Genomic DNA, 21,842 nt, shown 5'->3' with positions numbered 1-21,842 from the left:
GTGTGTGTGTGTGTGTGTGTGTGTGTGTGTTTGTGTTTGTTTGTTTGTTTGTTTGTTTGTTTGTTTTAATGTACCTGTCATTGTATTCTCTTATAATTTTATTATTTTTCATTTATGTCGTATTCATTCATGTTATGTTATTTGATTTCAGTATTATTCAGTATTATAAATGTATGTATTGTAACTTTTATTCACCAGAGTTAGGTGGTAGAGCAGCCCAAGGCTGAATCTCGCTCTGTAGTAAATAAAAAGACTTTTCAATTCAATTCAATCTATCGAATGTTCCACGCACGAGTGTCACACTGGTACTTCAGATTGTCACTAATAGGTCTTCTCTTGGAGGAGGGGAAAAGGGGAATTTCCACTGCCCCCCTCCCCGAGTAACCCCAGGTCCTTCCAGGACTCCCAGACGGGCCCTCCACATGCCAGTTGAAGCTTCTGGGAGGCAGAGGTGCAGGTTATGCGTAGAGAATAACATAAGAAAAACAACAACATTTACGTTGCCCTGAGTGTAATGTTCACCTCTGCGCACTCTGCTTCATGGGAGGCTCGCGATTTTCAAATTTGGTAAAAAAGAAAAATCATTGTTTCTTTCTTCTTCTTCTTCTAACCGATAACGAAAAATTCTGTTTTTATGCCATAGGCTTATACCCCCATGTGTACTGAACAAAACGAGCTATAACTTGTAACTCCAGTGTTCTTTGTTCCTGAGCAAAAAAATAAAAAAAATAAAATAATGAACGTGCGCCGAATTTCAAATTTCCTGCTGGATAAAACTCAAGTGCTTCACATTGGAAAATATTTTTTTTCTTGGAAACTATCTTGAATATTTGCGTGATTTTTTGTACGATAATGCCAAACACATCACTCAATGTGCAGGTACGATTTTACACATTTACGTCGTGGCGCTACCGAATGGGGGGGGCTCGCGATTTTCAAATTTGGTAGAAAAAATCATTTTTTTCTTTCTTCTTTTTCTAACCGATAACGGAAAATTCTGTTTTTATGCCATACTCTTATAGCCCAATGTTTACTGAACAAAACGAGCTACTATTTGTAACTTTAGTGTTCTTAGTTCCAGCATGCGGAAATTGAAAATTCCTGCTGAGAACGCCTCAGTCCTTAAGGCATTTACTGGGAATACACGCTCGGGCATCTAAGGGTTAAAGTGTGATCCGACAGGAAAGATAGGAATGATAGCCAAGAGGCTTTACAACAGGTGATGACATCGGTTACTTTCGGTACTTTTTTCTAGACTGGAGGGGATAGAGAGAATTTTAATCAGACGATTTGGTGATCAGATTACCCGTGCACACAGATGTGTCTTTTGAAACACAGAGAGAGGGGGGACAGGGTAATACAAGCAGAGAAAAATGGTGGAAGGGGAAAAATAAGATGTACACCAGCAATGAGAAAAGGTGAAAGAAATACAAAGGAATTCGGGAGAGGGCGAGAGAATATCTGTGCGTGAATCTCAAACTTTGTATCTGTCAATCCTAATTTATCAGTATTTGGCTCCTTCCCATCCGGTCAAAATTTTCTGGTGCCGCGCATGAAAGAAGCCGACTGCGATTAGTAATATAATAGATTTGCCTTCTTTTATGAAATGATTGCACTACTTTATGTTTTCATTTTTGACCATAAAATAATTGGTACAGGTTAACAAAAAGTTGATACATGAGATCAGTTCCGGAACAATCAGATGTCATTGAATATTTTTTGTATGTATGATAGGAGAGCAGCGGCGGTGTCAGTATTAATCATGTCACCAAGCAAATATCGCGAGCTGCCTCACATACCACTACCACCAAGAAACCTGCTGCCACCAACCCACCTGCACTCATCACCCAATATCATCCCCACCTCAACAAAATCAGGCACACACTGCACTCTCTTCTCCCAATTCTCCACAGTGATCCGGAAACCAAAAAAATATTTCCCGACAAACCCAGAGTGGTTTTCAAATGCCCCCCCCCCTCCCAACCTCCAAAACATCCTGGTCCACAACACTCCTTCACCAAACATCCAACACCCCCCTGCCCATAAATGCAACTGCCCCAGGTGCAAGACCTGCCCCATCCTCATCACTTCTCACACCCTCCAGGTTCACACGGCCACTGGCAAATTTACCCTCCATCCCAAAGGGACCTGCCATGCCTCAAACCTTATCTACATCCTCACCTGCAACATCTGTGGTGATTTTTACCTGGGGGAAACATCAACGGCCCTCAACCTCCACATCAATAACCGTCGCCGTCCACACTAACCACCACAACATCAGTTTCAACGACTGCTTCCGGGTAGCGATTATCCATCTCCTACCCCAACCAGCCAACACCTCTGTTCGCAAAAGATGGGAGAGGGCCTATATATTGGCCATGAGTGCAACCACTCCACCTGGCTTGAACAAGGCCACCCAGTAATGCCCATTCCTCCCACCCTCCCAGCTCATCCCACACACTCACAGTTTACGACGAGCCTGGTGACGAAACGGTGTTTTCTTCGTTCTACACACCGCTTCTTCTTCGATGGGGACCTGGCAACTCTGCAGTGCTATGAAATTAGCGAAAATTTTGAATTTTTCTACTGTCCGGTGAGTGTTTCCTTTTACCTTCTTTGATATATATATAGGGAAAGAAAGGAATACTGGCTCACATTACATTAAGTCACATCTTATGCATTGTTCAATGTATTTACAAGTTCCGTCTGAATCGGTTTCAACATCAGCCAGCAACTGGAGGGGACGTTTAAGGAAGTCTAATAAATCCTTTTGAAGTGCCATTTTCTGACTGCCAGAGTGAGAAAATGACTGGATCAGAGGAGCCAAAGCATTGCATCCATCATCCCCCCTGAGAGCTGGTCCAAGCATGGTGTTCCAAATATTGCTCTATATGCTTGTTCCGGGCCTCTTGGCCTCTTCTGACATTTGTTCTATCAGCAGAAGGGCAGCTGAAGTAATAGCTGGGCCACGGACAAGTATCTTGTGAACTGAAGCTGCTATGTTGAACCAAAGATAGGGCCAGAGGTGCAGTTCAATTTTCTTCTTGGTTTACATCTCTAATTTCTCCATAAGATAGCACATATAGGATGATGTCACATTTCTTGATGTGTGTGTATTCCCTACATCCACTATTTTCTCGGAGTTCTGGAAAAAATCTTCTCTCGATATACCGACGTTGGACATCCTGTTTACCCCTTGCCTCAGTTCATCTACAATGATGTCTAATTCCTTCTTCAGCTCGACTTGTATCTTCTGCTTTCTTTTCTTCATCAACCGGTTGTTTGCCTTTCAACACACCTGCCATTCTTCGATTTCCATGCAGTTCCATGAAGTGTACCCATGCATGTAACATGGAGAGACTAAACCAGAATGTGTCCCGATTTTCATTCCTGCTAAAATCTATTATCTTCTTGTTTTCGGACTCGTGCCACACACAGCATTTTTTGCGTAGATCTGGTCTAAGTAAGCCATTACATACTTTTGTGTAAGAGCCATGGTTTTCTTTTTAATTGAATCCTGATCGGCCAGCAAAATCTTGTGGTTGAAAGTCAAAAATTTTGTCAAAAAGCAACTTTTTCTAGTTTCTTATATTCATAGTGTATCTGAAGCAGCACAAGAAATGTGAAGAAAATATATGTGTCTCTTGAAATCCCTCATGTGGGGAGGGTGTATGTGTATGGGCGTGAACAACTGCAAATAAGCCTTTACTTCCTTTTTAGTGAGTATTTGCAATGGAATGTTAAAGACAAATTTTGTGGTTACAAAAGAAGAAAAGATAATAATATTCACCTATTCCAATATCGTCCACTGAGAATGTAAATGTTCTATGTCCAATTTTTCATTTTTTCAGGAGAACCCTTTAATGTTTGACATGGTATATTTATTGAACCTTTGTCACCATTGCGCTGAAAGTTTGTATCATTGCAAAGGCTGATATATTGAAGTCTCTCTAAAATTAAGTAGTTGTTTGGTTAGATATTTATGCTGTAATTAATTATTGAAATTTCAGATAGAACAATTGCATGCAACACTAGTTTTGATTTGGAAGTGCCAATATTCCCAGATATAACACTGCATTCTGGAAACGAGATGGAGATGAAACAATTTTATTATAAATTTGTCATTTGGTAACAAAATAAATAAATAATTCATATTTTGGGAAATCAATGAACTAGTTTGATTCCATTATTATTATAAATTTTTGTCTGTTAACCACAAAAGTAAGAACCAAAGACTATTATTATTGCTAAGCATCTCCCACAAGTGACTGGTTAGAATGCAAGTGGTTTATCTTGCACTCTGGTGGTGCTTGTAGTAGGCTGAGGAAATTGTTGCAACGTTTCATTGGATGTTGGAATTTGCATTCTTGTGGCTGCTTCCAAATTCTGAAACAATTGCATCCTAAATAGACTACAGCCAAAATATCTCCATTTGTTTACAATTTGCAGATAAAACATTTGCATTCTCAATGGACGATATGTTGTAACCTTGTTACATACCTTGAAGTCTGGCCAGGAATTTACCCTGCCCTCCTCATGTCGTGGTTAACAAAACTCTGTGTTCTTCATAAACGCACTTAACAGTAATTTGCAAGCTTAAAACCACACATCAGGATTACTCTAGATATTATCATACAGCCTGCACAAGTTAATCTATCTGTCACTCTAATACTAGTTGTCTGTGATGCTCTAAACATTTAACAAATTTTAAAACACTAACAAACAACAAAGGGTAGGGTGAACTAGCATGAATCAACTCACAATGGAAGATTATAAAGAGGGTCTATTTCAGAAAACACACAGAAGAATGACGAAATACAATATATAAAGCAAACATCAGGATGTGTACACCACTACTGTTGAAAAGGAGACACTTGATGGACCTGTGGATAAACTCTGCATTCTTGACAAGTCCTGATTACCTGAGTCTAAATGAGGCCCATAGCTAGAATTGATCTTTAGGGCGTGCTGAAGGGTTATCAGGGGAGCTTTATAAACCAAGCCTGTTTTTCAAAAGTTGAACAATATTAAATGAAGGTGTGGAAGTCATTAAGTTAATATAAAATATAAATTTTAAAATATCATGCAATTTTTTTATACACTGCTGGACAAAATAAACCGGACACTTGCATTTTTTGTGATAACACATAAATTTAGTAGTGCTGCGTAATTTATATAATAATTTGTTCTCTGTTGAATATATTCAGGTTTTCTTATTTCCAATAATTTCTGCAATATTTAGTTAGCCTCCGAAGCAGAATTGTTAATAAGTGAAATTAGAATAAAATAATAAATAATTGCAATAGAGACGTCAAATATTAAGGTGTCCGGTTTTTTTTGTCCAGCAGTATATATATCTTCTAAAATAACTCTTGAAGTGTTAATTGACTGCTACTGAAAAATGCACAATATCCAATCATAGTGCCTACCATACATTTCACCCCGAAGCAATAAAACTCCCCTTCATTACCAAAACTTGGGAGCTGTTGACCTTTGATGTAGATGTGGAGGAAATATGGATGATGATGACAAAGTTATGGATTTTTTTCTAAATGGGAGACTGCAACAGGAGCAGTGAAGTACATGTAAAGAAGCTCCTTTGTGAAAGAAACTTTCTAAAGTCTAGAGAATCTTCTAAATACTTGCCACTACTTAGATTTCTGCTCATAAAGAAGATGAACAAATTTGTGGCTGCTGTTCATGTTCTGTGGATTTATCCTTCACCAAGTTGCGAGCAAAATAATATCTGTTGTCTACATTTTCACTCCTCACTGCAAACAAAGCATACAGAATAGTTTTACCTAATGTCGAGGGGGTTGACAGCAGTGCTAGGTGGAGCCCCCTGGCCCCTGCCTTCGTTGCAATTAGCTCAAAAGCTTGGACATTTGCAGGGGAATCCAACAGGGCCTAGCCCCCCTCCCCACCCTCCCTGAAAATGGACATTGTTCATTTCAGGATACATAAAAAGCACAGAGCTTGTTATTTTATTGATTGATAATAACAGGAATAAAGATTAGCTAATTAGTATTCGAACAGGAGAACAAAACTTACAATTTTTTTACATTGAAAAAAGTTACTGTAAAATACAGGAACTGGGTAATGTTTTCATATTCTACCATTTGATACAAAGAATAATAGGTTACATCAACATAAACTTTGAGTAAAATTTCCCCTTAAGTTTTAAACCTTTTCTTGAACAAGGTGTGCAATCATAAATGTTAATAAGAAAGTAGAATAACAATACTTTTGAGTGCACTAACTGGGAAATGTAAAAAATAATAATGAAAAAAGCAGTTGTGCTAAATATGTACTCATCTGGTGGATTTAGTTGCAAAATTCCCCCAAGGATATGATAATGATAAATTTGAATATTCAAGTTTTGTCAGTGTCTTAAACCCTCCCCCCCCCCCTCACCTTTCCCTCTCCCTTTCAAAGAAAAGTTTCTAGTGGTACCCATGCTCAGAAGATAGAAAAGCGTTGTCAAGTAACCAAAATTAGAAATTAAAAAAAAAAAAAGGTTTATCACCACCACCCTACTCATACATATATATGTTAATTTTGCACAGAAATATTGTTTTATTTTCAGATGCGCTTTACCAAGACAGTGAGTGTGTGGCCTGTGGGGTTGGTGGGTGGACTGATGGTTGAGAAACCTTTGCTGAACTCCAAAGGGAAAGTGATCGGCTGGAACAGTGTATGGAAACCAGAGCGACCATTTCCAGTTGACATGGCAGGGTTTGCCATTAATCTTAAACTCTTCTTTGACCATCCATCTGCTAAGTTTTCCTTTGATGTTCAAGGGGGCTATCAGGAGTCTGTCCTTCTTAAGCAGCTTGTCTCATGGGAGCAGCTTGAAACTAAAGCAGATAATTGTACTAAGGTAAGTACACATACAAATGCATTGCTTTTGGATTTAGTAACATATTCTATCCATTAATATGTTCATTGGTGAGTGTATTGAGGGGTCAACTTGCTACCATAGGTGTGCGGTTCAGTTCCTGAACTGAGTGTGGGTGTTTCATCAACTTAATCTTTCTGTCGTTGCAGTTGGCCACCACTTTGAACAACTCTTATAACACAGATTAGTACTTGTTATGCAATGTAAATATAATTGTCTGCATGCTGAAGGTATGTGCATAAAAATAAGCAGGACATTATCGGACCGAAATCTGCACCATGGCTTGCCTTCTGCAGTCACGTGCTATCTCAGCCCCGAGCCAAATTTCACGCACTGTGTTATGAAAGGGAATGCTAAAATTATAGTAGTGTGAAGTAGTGACAAAGATAGGCTTCAAAATTTAGAAGGACACGCCAGGAGTTTATTTTATTCTATAATATGTCACATGTTCATACCGCAAAGTTCATAAGATATTCAATTCAAGACATATATTATTATTATTATTATACAGTATGTGTTAGGGATGGGACCGATTAATCGGTACTCTATCGGTATCGGCCGATATAAGTATATCGGTGTATCAGTTTATCGGTAAAATTACCGATTTTTTTACCGATCCGATATATCGATTATTATCTGATAATTTAGTGCAAAATTCTGCCATTTTGTTGTAATTTTTATGGATAATATCCATGCCCTACTTTCTAAAAGAGTAACTGTCTAAATATGCAATTTATCTTGCACTGCAGTCACCTTGAAACACACATTTATTAAAGAGGTCAGTGAACCTTTCAGGTTCTTCAAAGACCATTTCTAATTTTATATCAGATCGGTAGAATATCGATTATCGGTATCGGTAAGTTTTATATCAGTACTTTATCGGTATCGGCCAAAATTTCATATCGACCCATCCCTAGTATGTGTGCATTGGAAACAACATTTCTGTAAAATTATAATGATTAGTTAATCATCTACCATCTTGAATATGAATCAAACACTGGATTGTATGTTATCCAAAATTTAGATTTGCTTTCAATTCATTAACTTATACAAAGGGTACCCAAAAATAACTAGAATTCGAACTGAAATGGTTTTTCTGTTTCAAAAATGGTGTTACTAGAAGGCCAACCGTCCTCTGTGGCCGTGCAGTCTAAGGTGTTGTGCTTTGGACTCCAACCATGGGATGGCATGAGTTCCAGTCTGCCTGGGTTCAGTCTCGTGAGGAAATTGGGGAGCTACGAGTGAGTAGCATAACCTGGTCTTGTAAATCTCCTCTAATAGCTGGGGGGGTTTGACGTGCTGACTCCACGTCACCCCATTACTGGTTCAAGATCTCCACACCTCTTGGTAGGATTGTGGGAGGGAGAGTGGCAGTTGGGATATAGGCCAAGGCCCTTCCTGGGCTGCGAAGCCATTGGTTATTATTATTTAGAAGACCAACCACTATCTGACTGATCTTCAGTTAGCAGAAATTGTGATCATTAAAGATGTTCACCAGGCAATGAATGAAGATTGTTGAAACAATATTAAAGTTATTGACTGAGGAGCTTAATTTGTTGTGAACTTTTTCTTGCCAGTGACGATTTTTGTCAGACCTGGGAAAAGCTGAGGTTTGTTGCTGATTCATGACAATGCCTGTTCCTACGTGGATTTGTCTGTCAAGCAGGTCTTGGTGAAAGATAACGGGCAGTTTGTTTTCCATCCTCTCTATGCTCTACACTCTTTGCTCTGCACAACTTCATTTTTTACACCCACAGACAATTGAAAGAAAATTGGCCATAAACAGTAATCTAGTTAAAGAGTCCAAAACTATTTCCAAGAATGGAAAAATTATTGAAAGAAGTGTATCAATCAACATCGTGGTAGCTGAGTGTCTGATGGTGTCTGACTACCATGCAAGAGACCCAGATGCGATCCCTGCCCGGGGGAGAACCGGGATTTTTTTCCACCTGTTCAAGTGGCTCTGGCACCCACGCAGCATCATATAAAGTGGGTGCCTGGAGGAAACTGTGGCAGGTAAAGGCAGCCAGGGGCATGGTGCTGATCACATCACCCTCACCATTGGCTGTGATCAAGAAAGTGTGAGGCCCTAACTCCACACCTATTCACCTTCATGGTGTGGTGCAAATCACAGGGGAGCACTGTACGTAGTGGTAGATTTTCAGTCGTGCCACTGAAATATCCATTTTCAGGTCTTGGTGTGGGCAATCACTCAATCTCATCGTTGCAATTAGCCAAAAGTGGCAGAAAAGTGATGTAAAATATCAAGAATACAAACACAAAATGGTATTGTAAACTTTAATACCAATAAAAATGTGTTTAGAAACGTAATTCCAGTTAATTTGGGACATCCTTGCACGCAAACACTGAAACAACTAGGGGAGACTGAGATGAGTTGATCATGTTTTTGTTTTTTTATGTTTAAATTTTTGCAGCTCTTAAAAATTATGATCTACTCTATGCTATGAGCAATACCTGTAGTTTCCTTGACCACTATGAATATTATTTCACCATGTCCCTAAACCTTGTAAAGTTATTGCTTGTTTTTTGAAGTGTGCCAGTAAATGGGGTGACTATGTGTGAGGAGTCAGTTGACAGTGTGCAGTTTTATCCCTCATATGGTTTGGAATATTTTATTCCAAACAATATACTGCCTTAAAAATTACAGATTACTAATATGTGTTCAAAGGAACAATATAATTAAACATAAATGTTCCAAACTTTATAAAAATGATTACAAGAAATGTTTGATCAATTTTTTACCCAGTGTTTATTTTTTTTATTTTTTATGTCACAAATACAAATCTAATGTAATGCACAAGGCATGGGCAAATATCAAGTATAATTTTACCTAGTGCAACACTGCCATCTGTTGTGGGAACAAGTGTGGTATTGGAATGTTGGCAACACTGTCAAAAGTCAGTTCTTTGGTTATCACTGTGCAGTGAGTTGAAGGAAAGGTACGTGTGAGCATGGAACAGCACATTGTAATCAAATTCCACACCAAGGAAGCTTGTAAACAGTCTGAAATTTGTGCCAGATTGAAACAACAATATGATGAGAATATGCTGTGTGTAAGTTGTATAGTATTTTGAAAATTAGCTACTTTTGTTTCAATAAAGGAAAGACAGGCATGGATCTATTTATTCATTATTATACATATTTGCCCAAGCTTTGTATATTATTACCAGGGAATGGATTTATATGTAAAAAAGGAGCTAAATATGTAAATACATACTCTATGTGATCAAAAATATCTGGACACTCACTGGAATTAGGGTGTGAAGTTCGAAGCATCCTCCATCGGATGCACTGGCAATCTATACCGCGTGGGGCCACCCTTGCCTTGATGACAGCCTCCACTCTCGCAGGCATATTGGTAATCAGGTGGCGAAAGGTATCTTGGGGAATGGCGGCCCATTCTTTGCAGTGTGTCGAGATGCATATTCATAAAAACTTCGGATGTTAATACGGTGACTTGACAATAGAGTTTACAAAAAGCCTGCATCGTTTGATCAACACCTTGTTGATGCCTATGATTTTGGCTGACTTTTTAAGGATCCTCAAGGAATCTTGCCATCATTGGAGGTGCTACTACCACCCTGTTTAGGCTTGTCAACGACCATGCCCATGGAGCGTTTGAAGTTCTCCTGGAAGTTCGTTTTTCGGGCTTTCGTATTTGCTTTGTCTTCTCCACGAGCCTGCCCATCTCTTGAATTCGAGTACATACCACATGTGAAGGAAGAACTCAAAGAATCAAATCCGTGCACGTAGGATTGACAGCCAGAACTGAGTATTTGCCATTCTTTGAGCGAACTCGTCAATATTGTTCATCTCTGTGGGAAACAAATCTTGGGAAACAAATCAATTCATCTCAAGTGAGTGCTCCAACACCTCCCAACCCCATTGTTGCAGTACGTTCTGCACCACCTGTGCTGTATGACATCTTGCATTATCGTGGAGAATGATGGGCCCTGATTGCAGAAGATGTGATTTTTTGCACCCAAGAGCAGCTGATTCACTACCACTTTCAAATGGCTTGGTCCATCTGGCAACGGTATGATACGGTAAAGCATGGTCCCCACATGCTTTGTGAAAGCCCTTGTGAATTTGCCTTGCATTCCTCCCATGTACAATCTGAATATTCGCTGTTCTTTATGCGTGAACATTGTTCAGGGCGGTATTATACACACACTTCACTGTAACGTCTTCTATCTGCCACACAACAGTACTATTCAGCACCAAATACCTACACATGATTCGTAGTACAAGACTAAACAAGACCCGATCATCTTTTGTCCCAGCAACAACTGACAAGTGTATACCAACAGTGTTGCCACTACAAGAAAAATGTCCCTTGTATTTGTTTTGCCCAACTTAAATCCTCATTTACATTAACACGTGGATGGAACTATTTGCGTTTTGAGACAGCCCCTTCATTATAGTACAGTGAACAAATGGTTTAAAGGCTCTCCTTTCAAGTAAGAATTTCGATTTTTGTCTCCATTTTCAGAATTCTGACCCACTGTACATTGTAACTATTACCAAGACTGTCTTGAAGAGAAACCAGAAACAAATCCCATACATGTGCCACAAAATCGTTCTGGCCCTGCTCTCAGGCTTGCAACTAGTAGCAAGCGACGGGAAAGCAGTGGGGTGCTCGACTTGGGACTCTCTTCCAACATTGTCAAAATAACGTTTGTAAAAACCAGGAGTCGATGCTTGAGCCCTCATTCTCTATTGTTGACAACAATTGTAAATAAACAGGAATTTCAAATGTTCTACAATAGCAAAAGCAAACACTGGAGTATATAAAAAAAGTCGTAAACTTTCGTTTGTTTAACATTGCTTCGGACTTTGTCAGTTATTCACAAGAAATTCACCCAACTATTTTAGTCACACGGAACATGTAGTTATTGTGCGAATATGGAGTATATATTGAGAAATGTTCTAAAATATGGAAATAATATGTAAAAATAACTAAAATATGTAAAATAAGAGCCAAAACCTAATATATATACAAATATGGACAATAAGCACTGAATTTTTCAAGCCTACATGCCATGATGCGCAAAGATAATACAAAATATAACTGATTACAAACAAGTTGTCTATAATAGTTTTTCTTGTATGTACGCATTGCTTGCATTATAGAATTATTTTCCTGTAGTTTACGGTTATTACAAGCATAAGAAAACAGTTTTTCTTTGTGACGTTTCAGGAGAACACACGCTCCTTTCGTCAGACAAACTATCCAAATATTTAGTTGAAAGACTTGGTATAATTAAACAACAAACACCATTCAGTGTTAAAAATGCATATGAAGTGAAACAGAAACTAAAAAATATTGTTTGGAATAATGAGTATCGTATTGCAAGTTTTGATGTTGAAAATTTATATCCTAGTGTCCCAATAGAAGGTGCCACAGATGCATTACACAGATGGCTTATTGAGATGAAGGTTAACCCAGTAGAATCATGGGAAATGGTTCGATGGTTTACTGTATGTGCAAATTACAATTACTTTATATTTGATGGCAAAATCTATCAGCAAAGTACGTAATGGTCTATCAATGGGAAACCCAGTATCCGGAATCATCTCCAGCATTTTCCTTCATTACATAGAATCTCCAATTGTTAATGCGATAGGTGCAGATATCAAACTCTACATCAGATATGTAGATGATGTGCTAATTATTGCTAAAAATGAGAACACCATCATGGACGTATTTAAATTGTTAAATGAATCACATCGTCGCATAAAATTCACTTGCGAACCCATGAATAACAATGTAATTTCTTTCCTTGATCTGCAAATTAAGACAACTGACTCAACAATTCAAACATCAGTCCATAAGAAAAAAATAGCAGGGGAAAAATACATCCATGCCAAATCAGAACATTCAAGTATAACAATGGATAACATATTTTTAATTTTTTTCCTGAGAGCACAAAGACTATGTTCTAGTAATGAGGATATCAAAAATGAAGAAGAAAGGCTCTTTAATATAGCAAAAGAAAATGGCTTTCACAGTAACAGAATAAACCAAATCAAAAACAAGTTGCAAGAAAACTAAAGGAAAAGAGAAATACAGACAAAGATGAAAAATCTGTTGAAAAGAAATTTGTGTGCATTCCATTCCACAAGGGATTCTCGCATAAAATTGCAAAAAGTTTTAATTTTAAAATTGTTTTTAAATCACCAAGAAGTTTGGAATGTACATTTAATGAATTCAAAATGAGAAACTCTCTACCAGACGTGGAAACCACAGGAATATATAATATAAGTTGTTCATGTTCAAAAGATTATGTGGGACAAACAGCAAGGAAAATGGCAATAAGATGGCACGAACACGATTTGGACATTATAAATCTAAACCCAAGAACAGGTTTGTCAACTCATATCATCGAAGAGAAGCATTTTATTAAAAAGAGAAGGGTTTTAAAAAGATTAACGGGAAACACAGAGTTGAATGTCTGGGAAGCTTCGTTCACTGGAATAAATTAAATAATGAAAATGGTAACATAGATCCAGTATGGAGTTTTCTTTTTCACAAATGGAGTAAGCCACCATCTTTAAAATTTAATGTAACAGAAAACATCAAGAGACTTTGTGAAAACAATGATGAATTTGAATTACCTGATGATATTTTGGATTCATAATTTTTTAAAAAAAATCTGAAATAAAAATAAAACAGACTGTTTTTTTCACAGTTAAGTTGCTATATTACAACAATGTAACATTGACAACATCCATTATATAACAGATTCTTTTTGTTTAAAAAATTACTAACCATTGTTAAAACTGTATCTTTAGTCAAAGTGAAAATAAATGTCTGATGAAAGGAGCGTGTGTTCTCCTGAAACGTCACAAAGAAAAACTGTTTTCTTATGCTTGTAATAACCGTAAACTACAGGAAAATAAGTTGTCTATATGCTAAGCTATTTTTGATGAGACCATTAAATGAAGAACATTTTTTCAATAGGCTTACATTAAGCTTTTTACAATGAGTCATCAGTCACAGTTTTTACAAATACAGAAATTTCCTCTTGCATTTGTTTTACGTGGAATTTCATTATGTTTATGTATCAAAAGCTACATTTGTACATATTTTTGCACACAAAATTCTAAAACCTTTGCAATGTCAAATATAATAATTATAAAATATGTGTTAAATACATGTATTATACATTATTTATTGTCAAAAAGAAAATAATACAACCAAAGAAAAATACTTTTGGAACAAAAACCATGTGGGGAAACGGATAATTGTTTGCTGGGGCAAGTAGACAATATTATTAACTCACCCCAATCACGATATTGGAATTTCTGGTCATTCAACAGCTAAGAAATGCAGTTCAACAAAGTAGTAGATTGTAGTATTGATATAACATACCATGGTCTTCTCAATAGCCTTACTGTATGCCAGTGGTTCCACGAAATGTTCCAATATTTTCACTGAAATGACACATGGTTTTAGAATCGGACCATCGCATCAATCCAAAGGAAACTTAAGGAAAGCAACGTAACCACACTAACTGAGTGTTGCAAGTCTTAGATAGGCCTACATTCTGACTTGGGCACCGTGAAAAAATGTTCAAATACTAAGGGTGCCGTGGAATGAAAAAGTTTGAGAATCCCTGCCGTATGCTATTACTACATACATATATCAGTAGTTACTTAAAGAATATATAATTAAGAAAATTTATTTATCAAGTAGGAAATTGTTATTTGTCATACACTATAGACTTCGTGAACAAGACATTCAACTTCTTAGTTGTGAGTTAGTCACAGTAACCTGCAATGTTGCCAACTCTCATCTGATAGGAATAAAACACATTTTGTCAACTCCCCCCTATGGGCAACTTACCCTAGTCTCCCCTACTTTTTATTGGTTAGTCTTTGTAGGTATTGGTAATAATAAGCATCTGTTGGTATTAATTTTTTCTCCATATATTTTAATCCTGTTTTCCTGAACTATTTTGTTGTTATTAACAGATCTATGTATGGCACACAAGAACTGAACCAGCTAAATTGAAACAAGAAGAAAAATTGCGCAAGAAAGGACAGCCATCTGATAGTGGTATGGAAGTCTGAGGATTTGAGTTTTAGAACCTTTAAATGGGATATATTTTATTTTAAATAAAAGAATGGTGCTTTCAGAATCTGTTGGTGTTGGCTATCGCAGGACAGACCTTTTAATATTGTAAATATTGAAAGTATTAAAGTATTAATTTTGTACCTTGAAGAAGTTATTAATCTTCAGTTAAGTTTTAGTGTATGCTTAGTGCTATTTTTTATCTATATTTACATAGTATTTTTATGGTGTGTTGGACAAGTTATGTGCCATTGTTGAAATTATTTCTTTACTTGTGGAAATTCCCTGGTTATTGCGGGGCGTAAGTATTTCATCTGGTTCTATGACATAGGACCTATGTGTTTTTGTATTGTTTAAATTATTTATACCTTGCAAGAATGTAGCTTGCAGTTTCTGAACAAGTTCCAGTGAGGATGTACATTTTTTGTGCACTATCAGTTATTGTAATGCATACGGGAAGTTTATCATCAGACATCAGGTTTCAGTCCTATGTAAAGAGTTGATCTCATTTCAGAAGAAATTTAAAAAGAACAAATGTTATTCTGTATCAAGAGACTTGTATAATATTATGTAGTAGGTGGAAACGTAAGATGTGTTGATGTGTCCACAGGGTGTCCACCAGTCAAGAAAGTCAAGATACCAACAAGTAGATCCCGAAAAAGTCGAGAAATGATGCCTGTGGTCAAGAATTTTTGTTATTTTTTACAGTATGGTGAATTTACATTGTTTTTGCATTTACAACCTGTACTGAGATTTGATAAAATTGAATATTTGGAAATCTAAAATTGCATTGAGTTGTGGTTATGATTTGTTCACTTTGTTTCATAAGAATTACTGTATATTTCTGAATCCAAGACAAGGTATTTTGCTGCAATTTCGTGCCCAGAAGTATGGGCTCGTCTTGCTTTTGCGGCATATGATGTGAAGTTTTTTTCTTTTCTTTACTGAACAGAACCACGAGCTTCCATTAAGCTCTAACTCTACCGTCTGCCACGCCTACCGCTTTAGCCTTGAATGTTCGCATGCACTTTGAGCATTGTTGTGCGATAGCACGTAGTGAGTGTTGTGGTGAACGTTTTTTTTTTTTTTTATCAATTGTTGTGAAACGACGTACATTCCACTTTTAAACTTCGTAGTAAAGTGTGATGTACCATAAGTTTTGAAAATAGTTTTTCTGTAATCCCTTGTTGAAAAATGGGGAGTCGTCTTGGATTCAGAGTCGTCGTGCATTCAGAGATATACGGTTAAGTACTTGTATGTATAAAGTTTTGTAAAAATGTTAAATAAAGTAATGTGGCCATTGCCCATCCAGAATGAAGTCTGAAGCATTAATAAGCAAGTCTAAATTTTCATATTAACGACCTTGTGGAAGGGGTTTTTTGTTGAATAAGAATATCTATTTTCTTAATTTCCAATTATTTTTCATAATTTAGAACTACATAATTTGTATTCATCTCCAGATATTATTAGAATGAATAAATCAAGAAGACTTAATTGGGCAGGCCATTTTTCACGAAAGAGGAGTTTACAGGATTCTTGTTTGGAAACCTGATGGTAAGAGACCAGTAGGAAGGCCAAGACGAAGATGGAGGATAACGTTGAGATGAACCTAAAGGATGGAAAAGACTGGATAAATCTTGCCCAGGATAAGGACAGATGGAATGCTTGTGTTCGTGCAGCCGTAAACCTTCGGGTTTATGTTAAGAAAATGGGAAAAATGGTCAAGAAAAAGGAAAGAAAGATAAAAATAAAAGTCAAGAATTTGGGATTTGTTATTTTGGTAGCCACCCTGGTCCCTAGTTTAAAAATAATTGAGCCAATCCACACAGTGAAGTAAAATCTTTCACATGAAACACTTTGTTTACTTTGTCAGTGCCAGCATTCCTTGTCATAGATTGGCCCACTTCATTTGAATTTTGTTTGTGTTTTTGTGTTAGTGCATGAGTGTAGGGTTCGAAACTGGACTCGGTCACCTTGGCGGCCGATCACATGGAGTGCTGGATTCTTGATCTCACCAATGATGATATGGGCATGTGTTATAAATAGAAAAATGAATAAATCAATTGGGACTTGTTGTGTGTAATGAATATTTTAACATTTTTACCCTTTGTACGATCACAGAACAAATCAGAATACATTAATTGAAATATGAATTTCTGGGAAAATTATTCTTCATTTCTAGGTTTACATGGAAATGCAAGAAGAAAGCATACAGATTGTCCATAATTTTTAATTGGCTGAAGAACTGCATAATTCTCAAAAGTAAATTGAAAATTATATCCCATTGATTGGTCAATTAGTAATTTTGCAACAGCAGTTTTAGGGATGGGGTCCTGGGCATGAAAATTCCTTTGTGAGTGCCCCTGCAGTTATTTAATCTCATTATAATTCATCCTCATCGTCGTGTATAGCCTAAAGGGACAGAAAAGTGACATTCATTTTCATAATAGAATAAACAAAGTAACTATAATGTACCTAATGTCTTGTGAATGCATTGTATAATTGCTTTGTCACACTCCTCTTGCCAAACATACCAAGGATGCATCTACTTGCAACTTACTATGCATGGTTGCACCTGGAAAATACATGCCAGTTTTAGAGACAGCATGGGTACAATGCATATTTGACATTTTCTACAACCTGTAAATGTTAATGTATTTTATATATTTTAGTCACACTAAAAATTCCCTTAATTTCAATTTGATAGGACTGCACCTGTTTCAGATAAACCTAAATTTCAGGTAATCCAAAATGTATATTGTATTAAACATGTATTGGGTTTGTGCATAAGTTCGTAGTGTTTTGTTATGGGTTGGCAAGAGTTCCTTGTCCGTTATTCCATTGTTATTGCTTAGTTTGTAGTTTTGTGTTTGTGAAAACTCAGTGTATCCTAATTATGAGCACATTTTGTCTATGGAGTGCCAAGTGTACAAAGTTGAATATTTCCGGCACACTCTTAGAGTTTAACCGAGGATCAAGTGCAGCAGTAGGAAGTCTTTCCTAATGAAGCTGCTCTTGAAATTTGCCTAACTGATTTCTTCAACTCAAAATCAATTTGTGCTGTGTACGGGGCTAATGACATACTGAAAACACAGCAGTTGTACAGGCAAGGCATCGAACTTCTCCCCAACATTGGCAGATGGTCAATGACAATGGAGGCCACTACATTACTGAGTAAGTGTTGTGACTGTGTATTGTTAGACTACAATGACAATGCTTCATCTTACACCTGTGTACTTGCGTTAAATAATTATTGTATTCCTGTAAACATATGTTATAAAACGCTACAAACTTATTCACCGACCCAATAAAATCATTTTTGAACCTATTTCAAAATTTTCAACCATATACACCACAATACTACACTGTATTTAGTAATGTTCCTAGTAGAGTTACAGTATATATTGTATATACAGTGGAACCTCAATTTTATGTTTTTCAAGGGACCAAGTTGAAAAAACTTCAAATACGGGAAAGCGTAAAATCGAGGAAAATTTTATAGCATTTTGCTACATTGGGACCATCAAGATTGAATGTATAATGCGGAAAAATGTAAAACCAGGGAACGTAAAATCGGGGTTCCACTGTATTATGTTCAATCACATGGAATTGCTTGTATACATTGTTAAATATTGATCATACACACAGTATTTTTAAAATTTACAAAATATCGTTACACATATGTTGGGAGTTCTGGCATATACGAGTTTTTAGTTTACAGAAATAAGGAAATCTATAATGTGTTGACTGTTAGTACCTATTTTGTTCTTTAATGCCAATAAGTGACTAAGTTCCTTAAATGAGGTGAAAAGTGTGATTTGGTGCCACACTTTTTTTTTCTCGTATGTTAATTAAAGATGCATGAGAAGATGACAACTTTAAGACTAAATATGAGAATATCTTTAGATTATCAAGGACATCTTTACAGCTCTGTACATATTGCCAAATCAAGATATGTACCCGTAGCAAAATTGACGAAACTGAGAATTGTAACATGTTTCTGTTTTGAAAATGAACAAATAATGTGTAAATATATACAGTAATACTCTTTGGGTATGTTAATGCAAAAATTGTATTCTGCATTCATGGTTGTTAATGTTTTGGAAGAATTAAATTTTGGATGTGAAATTTTGATCTTGTTTGTTTCCAAAATTGTCTTTTTGCTTGTCTATTTGGGTAATTTTTTTAGTGTGTAGTAATATGAGGTCTAACTACGAGGGGCGTATCATAAAGAATTACACTTTATTGTATTCGATACATACAGACATAGATACATTTAATCGGCTATATGCACTTTCTCAACATAGTCCCCCTGGAGCTGTAGACACTTACGCCAGTGGTGTGGAAGTCGTTCGAGACCATTTTGAAACCAGTTCTTTGGAGTTGTGTGCACCCATCGCTGGACAGCCTCATGGAGTTCCTCACAATTGTTGAAATGGTGACCACGCACGGGCTTCTTCATGGCGCCAAACAAGTGAAAATCGGACGGTGCCAAATCGGGAGAGTATGCTGAATGTGGTAACACCTTGAAACCCAGTCGGTCAATAGCAGCTGTTGTTTCACGACTGGTGTGCGGCCGGGCATTGTCATGTTGGAGAAGCACACCTTTGCCCCATTTGCCTTGCCTCTTCTTTTGAATTGCACGACGCAACCTCGTCAGTGTTGCCACGTAGACTGCACTGTTAACGGTGGTTCCCCTCGGTAGCCAATCAATGAGGATGATGCCATCACTATCCCAAAACACAGTGGCCATTTGTTTCCCAGCTGTTGGCGCTGTTTTGAATTTCTTGGGTGGGGGGCTACCCTTATGTTTCCACTGCATGGATTGGGATTTGGTTTCCTGTTCGTGGTAATGCAGCCACACATCACCTGTCACAAGCTTCCCCATGAAATCAGCTGGATTCTGGTCGTAAAGTTCCAAAAGCTCCCTGGAAATGTCTACGCGTTGTTGTTTGTGGCATGCGTTAAGACATTTCGGTACCCACCGAACTGACACTTTACCCATTTTCAAGTCACTGTGCACAATGCGTTGCAGGGTTCGTCTGCTTAATCCCGTAATCCTCTCCAGTTCCGTAAATGTCACACGCCTGTTCTCCAGTATGACATTTTCCACACGCGCGATGTTTGCGTCTGTTTTCACACTCACATGTCGCCCTGGACTCTTTCCCTTCTCCGTCGATGTTTGACCGTTTTTCCAGCCAGTTACCCAATTATACACCGTTTTCCGTGACACTGCATACTCACCACACACAGCCACTAACCGTCTATGGATACATGCCGTTGTTTCCCCTTCCTTCCACAAAAACCAACTCGTCCATCGTTGACCACGTTCATCTTGTTCCATGTTGTCCGCAACAGCACTCGTGACGTTGTGCTTCGACGGCTGCACAGGCCACAGACTACGCACTGTCACAAGGTGCTGCCACCTGGCGGTAGACAAGGTACCTATGCGCCCATCCTGCGCATTGCGTGGAATTACGCCATTTCATTTTGCATTAAAACAATAAAGTGTAATTCTTTATGATACGCCCCTCGTATCATTCAGGTGAGATGTTTTGTTTATATTTAGAGACGAGGCAAGTCCTGGTCTCACCTTGAAATGTGAGACAAAACCGAGACTGGCTTGTAAACATTGAGATGAGATTGAGATGCTTTTGAGATAGAGACTGAGACATCCCTCTTTAATATCAAGACAAGGCCCAGACTTATGTGACCATTTGCACCAACATCGATTTACCCATGAGGAAGAGTAAACTCTCAACTCATGAATAGGATTTCCTGGACATGCCCTACATTTTGAGTTTCACATAATTTGAATTAACCCTGCGTTGGTCGCGCATGGTCTCTCATTCCGGGTGTGTGATTTTAACGTCGTTACTTATCAATTATTGTTTTGTTTAACAACCTCCCTCTTGTCTAGCTGAGTTTCTAATCTTCCTATTTTACCCCATGATTTTGTTTTCAGTGTTAGTAAGATATTCGAGCCGCTAGGGAAGGATCGTTGAACTTGCTGTCTTGAGTCCATGTGCAGCTATAGGTGTACCTAATTTTCACTGAAAATCTGATATGCCATTCCATCCCCGATTAACGAAGAGTGCCTTTTTATAATTTTATAGAATGTCAATTTTTATAGTTTTATAGAATTTCAATTGTTGAAAGAAAAGATCTAATCGTAATAAATAAGGATTTGGCATTTTAGGCCATTAATTTGGCATATAAAAACCCAGTCTCTAAGACCATGCGCAACCATTGACGTAACTTTTCTCGCACGATCCACGAAGGATTAAGAAAATGTGTGTTTCAGTCGAAAAAGACTAAATCAGAGGGAACATGATACATTAATATTCTATGGACTGTGCTCTCACACCCAATAGTGAAATTAACTTTCATTCAGGCACTGCAAAAAACTGGTGCCAGAACAAAGACTGGTAACATGCTAGGTTGGTGGGGGGTTATTTTGGAAAGTGCGATTGAGGCTGTAGTAAATTTTCCCAACCTAGGATCCACAACAAATAATCTTGTTTTTGGAAGCTTATAGTGCACGGTTAAATGCACCGCTACAACCTCTCATGAGGGTCACCTTGCTGAACAATAATAGCAATAAGTTGTCACAAAACATATAAAAAGCTAATCCAATAAGTAGGGGTGTGAAGTTTTAAGTTTTATTTTTCCCTATATTTCCATGTTATTTTTTACTGCAATTCGGTGCTATTTTTCGCGGTTGAAGGCAAAATTCGGTGTTATTAATTGAAAATAGTTTCTACTGTTATTTCTATGCATAATATTTTCACATTGCTTTATTTGTGGAAAATTGGAGCAAATTTTAGTTTTAATGACAAAAATAAT

At 37.4% G+C, this 21,842-nt stretch overlaps 1 protein-coding gene across 1 annotated transcript in view; it reads left to right on the top strand.

Moving 5' to 3' along the window:
- Positions 1-19,128, top strand: part of GlcAT-I (Glucuronyltransferase I) — an 82,054-nt gene extending 62,926 nt beyond the window's left edge. The window contains exons 6-7 of the mRNA XM_083114160.1: positions 6,587-6,880; positions 14,897-19,128. Coding sequence (XP_082970286.1) covers positions 6,587-6,880; positions 14,897-14,995 — 393 coding nt within the window. The 3' untranslated portion in view covers positions 14,996-19,128. The remainder of the gene's footprint in view (positions 1-6,586; positions 6,881-14,896) is intronic.
- The last annotated feature ends 2,714 nt before the right edge of the window (positions 19,129-21,842 follow it).

Source organism: Lepisma saccharinum, chromosome 28 (assembly GCF_977018435.1).
Source record: "Lepisma saccharinum chromosome 28, izLepSacc3.1, whole genome shotgun sequence".
Classification (NCBI taxonomy): domain Eukaryota; kingdom Metazoa; phylum Arthropoda; class Insecta; order Zygentoma; family Lepismatidae; genus Lepisma; species Lepisma saccharinum.
This window is presented reverse-complemented; position numbering and strand designations above follow the sequence as displayed.